General features: G+C 48.4%; 1 protein-coding gene across 4 annotated transcripts; it reads right to left on the reverse strand.

The window, feature by feature from the left end:
* Positions 1–16: 16 nt before the first annotated feature.
* LOC119696812 (phospholysine phosphohistidine inorganic pyrophosphate phosphatase-like) lies at positions 17–4,468 on the reverse strand. 4 transcript variants are annotated; one of them, XR_005255656.1, is made up of 4 exons: positions 4,173–4,451; positions 2,857–2,920; positions 952–1,254; positions 17–669 (listed from the first exon to the last, which is right to left on the reverse strand). XR_005255656.1 is itself a non-coding variant. In XM_038126653.1 (4 exons), exons 1-3 carry the CDS (start codon positions 4,298–4,300, stop codon positions 1,189–1,191), a joined length of 258 nt encoding a protein of 85 aa, XP_037982581.1. In that variant the 5' UTR covers positions 4,301–4,451; the 3' UTR covers positions 17–1,078; positions 1,184–1,188. The 4 variants fall into 4 exon arrangements, 2 of the variants coding, with proteins under 2 accessions (XP_037982581.1, XP_037982580.1); XM_038126653.1 differs by having other exon boundaries at positions 17–1,078; positions 1,184–1,254; XM_038126652.1 differs by having other exon boundaries at positions 17–1,254.
* Positions 4,469–5,741: the final 1,273 nt, after the last annotated feature.

Here is a 5,741-nt window from a genome sequence, read left to right on the forward strand (position 1 = left end):
CATCTGCACAGCCTGTGCTAAGCCACATTATCTGCTGTGACAACAAAGATTTCCTCCTCCTCCTCGTGGCACACACACTTCCAAAAGGCTCTTTGTGAGCTCCCACCTCCTCTGAACCCCCACACCCTGAATTGTTTTACAGTCCCAGTTCCGCTTGTTCTCCTCACAATCTTCTCCTTGTGAGACTCTCCAGGTATTTTATTTTAACAGGAGTGTCCAGCTGCTCCCCAGCCTCCCTGCTCCCCAGATTTCCGCTGCCCTTTTCAAGGGCTCTGTAGAAAGCTGTGCTAACAGATGCACCATCCCAGCCCAACAACAGGATGTTGTAAACCCCCAGCTACTGTGTGCTTTTCATATGGATATGCTAATGGACACACTATCAGCACACAGCCGTAAATGCAAATGCCAGAGCACAGGCTGAGCATCTTTTATGGGTGTTTAACCACCTTCTGTCTTGTAAGGGACCAGCTCCCTGCTATTTGTAAGATAAAAAGCAGCTAGCTCACCTCGTGTCAATGCTGTGTAAATCGATTAAGGCAATAACAGCACGGCACGGAGGCTCTGTTAGGGCTGGCTCCAGGAGAAGCCTTTAAGTCACTGATGGCCCTTGTGATCTCACCCATGGGCTTTCTGATCTGCTCCAAAGCATCTGCCAGGGAACTGCACACGCTGGGAAGAGATGGGTGGGGTTTGTGTAACTTTTTCGACACAACAACAAAAACTGTGCCACAGTAAGTTAAACAATCAAGAAACATTGTGTCTTAAAAGTTTTAAAGGGATAAATTATCTTACCGAGCCACTTTTGGCTTTTTTAGCCATCCACTGCTGTAATATCCCCACCTAAAGATAACAACAGTCCCTGGAGAATTTAGAGACATTCCTGGCTCCAGAGATGCCAGGAACGGTGCCTGGCTGCCACAGTCTGGATGAGTAACAAGGATCCAGACTCACCTTATCCCTGGAGCACAGGACACAAGCTCTGCTCAACAAACACTCCTGGGGTTCACCTTCTCAGCCTCCAACCTCCTCTCAGTGCACACTGAAGCCTTCAGTATTTCACAGGTGAGATTTGTCAGGGCTGCAGGTACACCAGCAATAAACAAAGCATTCCCAGCTGTTACACTCAGTGTTTCACCATTACTGATGCCTTGCTCAGGAGGGTCTCTACAGCAGTGAATGTCACCTTGCTCAGGGTGTTCCAGTGTCCATCAGCTTCTCTGGCCATGTTTCTGCTCCATCTGACTGTACTGTTGGCTAAAAACAAACAAACAAGAGGGAAGCAGCCATCACAAATAGAGACCAGGCCAAATTCTGCTGGTAGAAATTAGGCTGCTGCTCTCACAAACACAAACTCACATAACTGCACAGCAGAACTTGGCTGAAAACAAGATAAATAATGCAGAAAATGTAGTTTTAGGAGGTCAGAACAGCTTCAGTCACATGAAACCAATGACAAATTAGTATGTTTACTTATAATTTTTATTGGAGTGTACTGTATGTTGTTACACTAAGTTAATTGCTGTAATGGGGAGGTGATGTAGCAAGACAGTCTGAAAAGAACAGGTCAGCTGTCCTCTTGTAAGAGTCCTTATCTGTACCCTGACTTATCATGGTATTTAAGGCTTCTGTTGGACATATATATGTACTAAAAGATGTTAGACAGCTCCTTTAGCAGAGGACCACAGCAATTTGAATTAGTTATAAGGTTCCTCACTATCTGCAATTATGGCTCTTTAATTGATTAAAAAAAAGGAATTAATTAAAAAGAGCTCCTTTTAGCTTTGATCCATCTGCTTGAAACCATCCAGCTGAACTGTGACACAGACACAAATATTAATGAGCAACTGGCAATAGGATAATGAGTCAATAAAGAGTTTAAATGGTGTGAGCCAGAACAATTACTAACCTAATAGGCAGATAAATAAGGCTACTTGACTTTACCCAAGGAAAATGATTGTTCTTCACCACTTATATTGAATGACCTGAACAAAGTGGTTTGGTGGGGTTTTTTTCCCTTCCTGGCACTTTTCCATTCCGCTGTTCCCAGCTCCCACAGCTGTGGACACTGCTTCTGCACTGCTCACCAAATCCTGCCCAAACGAGACCAGCTTTCCCTGCACAGCATTCCAGAGCCTTTTGCTGGATTACACCTCAAACCCTTCTCACAGACCCCTGCAGCCCTTCCAGACAGGCAGACAAGTCAGATTAACTGCTGAGGGCTTCCTGTGACTAACAGGTAAAAAGGGCTTAGACATTGCCAGGACTTCCAGAGAAAATTTTCCTACATTTAGCCCAAGGCCAGAGTTTTACTGCTGCTCCATCAGCATATTTCTGATGTTACTGTTAGACTGCAGTTTAAGTTGCCTCCATGCAGGAGGTTCAGCAAATGCAGTGACAAAGGTTATTAAATAACAGCCTGAAGTTTAAAATTTAGGAGCAAAAAAACATCATCAAAAGCATCTGGTGAACCACAACACAGGTATTATTGAACATGTCCTGGTTTCTAAAGGAATGATCTGATCTCTGACAATATTTATGCAGTTGTTATTATTTATGCTTGGTTTGGCCGTGCCTGGAGGCCTTGGCTAGGATCTGGGCTGTCCCAGGCCGTGCTCTGCACATGCACAATCCCTTGGCTGGGATCTGGGCTGTCCCAGGCTGTGCTCTGCACAGGCACAGTCCCCTGAAAGAACCACAGGCCACAAGATTTCAATAGAAGCAACTTCTCCCTCTGCCTAGTTTCACTGAATTTCCCGGGAATGATGCTTTCCCCTTGGCTGTCCTGGCACCTGCAGCTTCTCCTGGCCAGGTGAGCACCAGAAACTGGCCAAGAGCCTCAATAAGGCTTAAACTTACTTCAAATATTGCTCTCTGACAGCACTGGGAACTCTGATCCATCTGATAACACCTTCTTTGCATCCTATGTGTTTCAAGAAATATGAACACATAATTAAGGAAAAAAAAATAAAGCAAATAGCAAAGAGTTCTGGTATCACCACTTCATTTGGATCTCCTCCAGTTCTGCCTTTCCATGGTGGTTCCACCAACATTTAGGCACATATTTAACTAACCTCATATGATTAAATACATTGAATTCAGTTTTTCTTCCTGCATGTTTTCCTGCTTAATAATGCACTCGTCCCAAGTGTGTCTGTGCTGAGTGGCCCCAGGGAGCAGAAGCTGCAGAGGTGCTCACCAAGCAGTGCTGTCAGTGTTTCACAGGGTTCAGAATTTAGACATTTAAAACACTGCAAGTGGGGTGCATGCAGCAGCCCAGAATTACAGAATGGTTTGGGATGGAAGGAACACTAAAGTTCCAACCTCCCAAAACGGACAAGGACACATTCCACTACCCTAGGTTGTTCCAAGCCCCATCCAGCACTCGCCAGGTGAAACAGATCTGGATTTTCCACAGCAGGTGAATGAAACATCACAGAGAGCCAAAAGGCTCTTCCAGAAATTCACAATCAATCAATACCTGTCTTTAAACAAAGTTGTCCCTGCGGCCACTGCTCTCCCCTGGCCCCATCCTGCTCCTCTGGTCAAGCAGGGCTGATATGGACATGCTGGCAAGTCAACCTAATTAATTAAAGTTAGTTAAGTTGAAGTTACTTAGCTCGTGTTACCTGGACAGCATCATCCAGCTAAAAGTGAAGGCGTTCCCTACCTGCGGGCACTGGGTACCTCACCAGGACCACACTTTGCTTTGGAGTCACTTCCAAGCTGGGCAATCCTTAACCCCAGCACAGAAACTCTCCATCGCAGGGCTGCAAGTTCCAGCTAATTTGACAGCAAAGTTAATCAATTTACAGACACACCAGTGTGAGCAATAGCTGAAAAACGATTACCAGGGGACAGTGCCAGATCTCTCTCTCACACACTGCCCGCTCCTGCCACACGTGCAGCGACACCAGCAAACACAGAACCACGCGGGACGCGCCAGCCGCACCGCCCCCGACTCTCCTCGCCATCAGCCCAGGCTCTGCGGGCTCCCTTCACTACAACAACCCCCAAAAGCACCGAGCTGCCCCCGGAGCTCGCGGTTCCCGGGCGGCACTTGCACGGCGCAGCGGGGGCTGACTCGCACCAGCCCGGGCGGTGACCGCGCCGCCCCGGCCCCGCGCCGCGTCCCCCTCTCCGCGGGTCTCCCCGGCCACCCCCCACCCACCCACCTGCGCACGGCCTCGGCCGAGCCGGCGATGGGGACGCCGCCGCCGGCTCCGCTGTCGTAGAGGACGCCGCTGACATCGAGCAGCAGCCCCCGCACGGCGCGGGCCCAGCCCCGGCCCCGCTCCGCCATGGCCGCGGCCGCTCGGCGCCCGGCGCTGCCGGGAAATGCAGTCCCGGCTCCGCTCCGCCCCGAGCCCGCCCCGGGCCCGCAGCACGGGCACAGCGCGCTGAAACCGCCGCTGCCCCGGCCCTGGGAGCCTGCGAGGCCAGGCTGGACGTGGGGCAACCTGCCCCAGTGGGTGGCATCCCCACCCATGGCGGTGGAGTGAAATTAGATGATTTTTAACGCCCCTTCCCCACCCATGGCGGTGGAGTGAAATGAGATGATTTTTACCGCCCCTTCCAACCCAAACCATTCTGTGGTTCATATGACAACCGAGAAAAAAAACCTCCACTGAGTCGTCATGTAAAGAATTTTACAATCGCAGATAAGATGTTATCAGCTTTACGGATAATATTGTTTTCTCCCAAATATCTTCTCGTCGCTAATGCCATCAATAGCATGGCACGACTCCCAGAATGTATAAGGAGCTGTGGTGGAATTATAGTCCGTTTTGTTTTAAGGAAAGCAGAGGAGCCTTGGCAGCATTGATTTGCATCACCGCTCCTGGAATAGCCTCTGGCTTCTCCCTAAAGATAATATCTAAACTGTGAAATTCATTAAATAGACTCAGAAATGGATCAGGTTATTTAAAACAACATTACTAATGGCACAATATCTCAGCTGTCTGCAGTGATAGTGAACATTGTCTTGGATAGTGTTATCAGTGCAGGACACCCGCTATGAATATTGATCCACAGCTTGTTACAGCCATCACTTGCCGTCAGGACAGGTCAGGGTTGAAACCCACCTAGCATCAAAGCAATTTAAAGACAGCACTTGGCTGAATTTTAATGCCTGAGCTGGGAAACGGACCAACTTCAGAGTGCTGGAACTAATCCATGAGTATGTGCCCTTCCACATGCCTGTATGTTTGTAGGTTGTATATACATGCGAAACTGATGATATTTGAAAACGTCTTGTAGCTCACAGATTCATTTCAATGCTGCAATTTACATTCTCAGCTCCTGCAAACCCAACAACTCAAACACAAGTATTTGTAGTCTTATATATACCAGATTTTTTTCCCGGTTCACCACCTCCCACATCCCCAAAACCAAGCTTTAGCCACCTGTAGCTTGTGAGTGCAAACTCCTCAGGTCTGAGCTCCCTTCTCTTCTACATTCTTGTGGTATTCTACCCCAGAGGCCGGTGCCAAATGGGCTTTTAGGTAATTAACAGTAACAGTTATTTGAATCACATCACCCTTGCACATCATCATCTCATCTTCTTGCTTTCCTCTTATCTTTAAGGCCTATACCAAGAATTATTTGTGAGCCCAATTCTGCTGAGGCTGAGACAGCGATGAAGAGGAGGAGGAGGGCAGTGCTCTGCATCTCTCCATTAGAACAGAAGCAGGTGGAGCAGCAGATTCCTACTGAGGGCTGCCTTCCCTGGCTGAAGGGCGCCT

This window comes from Motacilla alba, unplaced genomic scaffold (genome assembly GCF_015832195.1).
Source record: "Motacilla alba alba isolate MOTALB_02 unplaced genomic scaffold, Motacilla_alba_V1.0_pri HiC_scaffold_39, whole genome shotgun sequence".
Classification (NCBI taxonomy): Eukaryota; Metazoa; Chordata; class Aves; order Passeriformes; family Motacillidae; genus Motacilla; species Motacilla alba.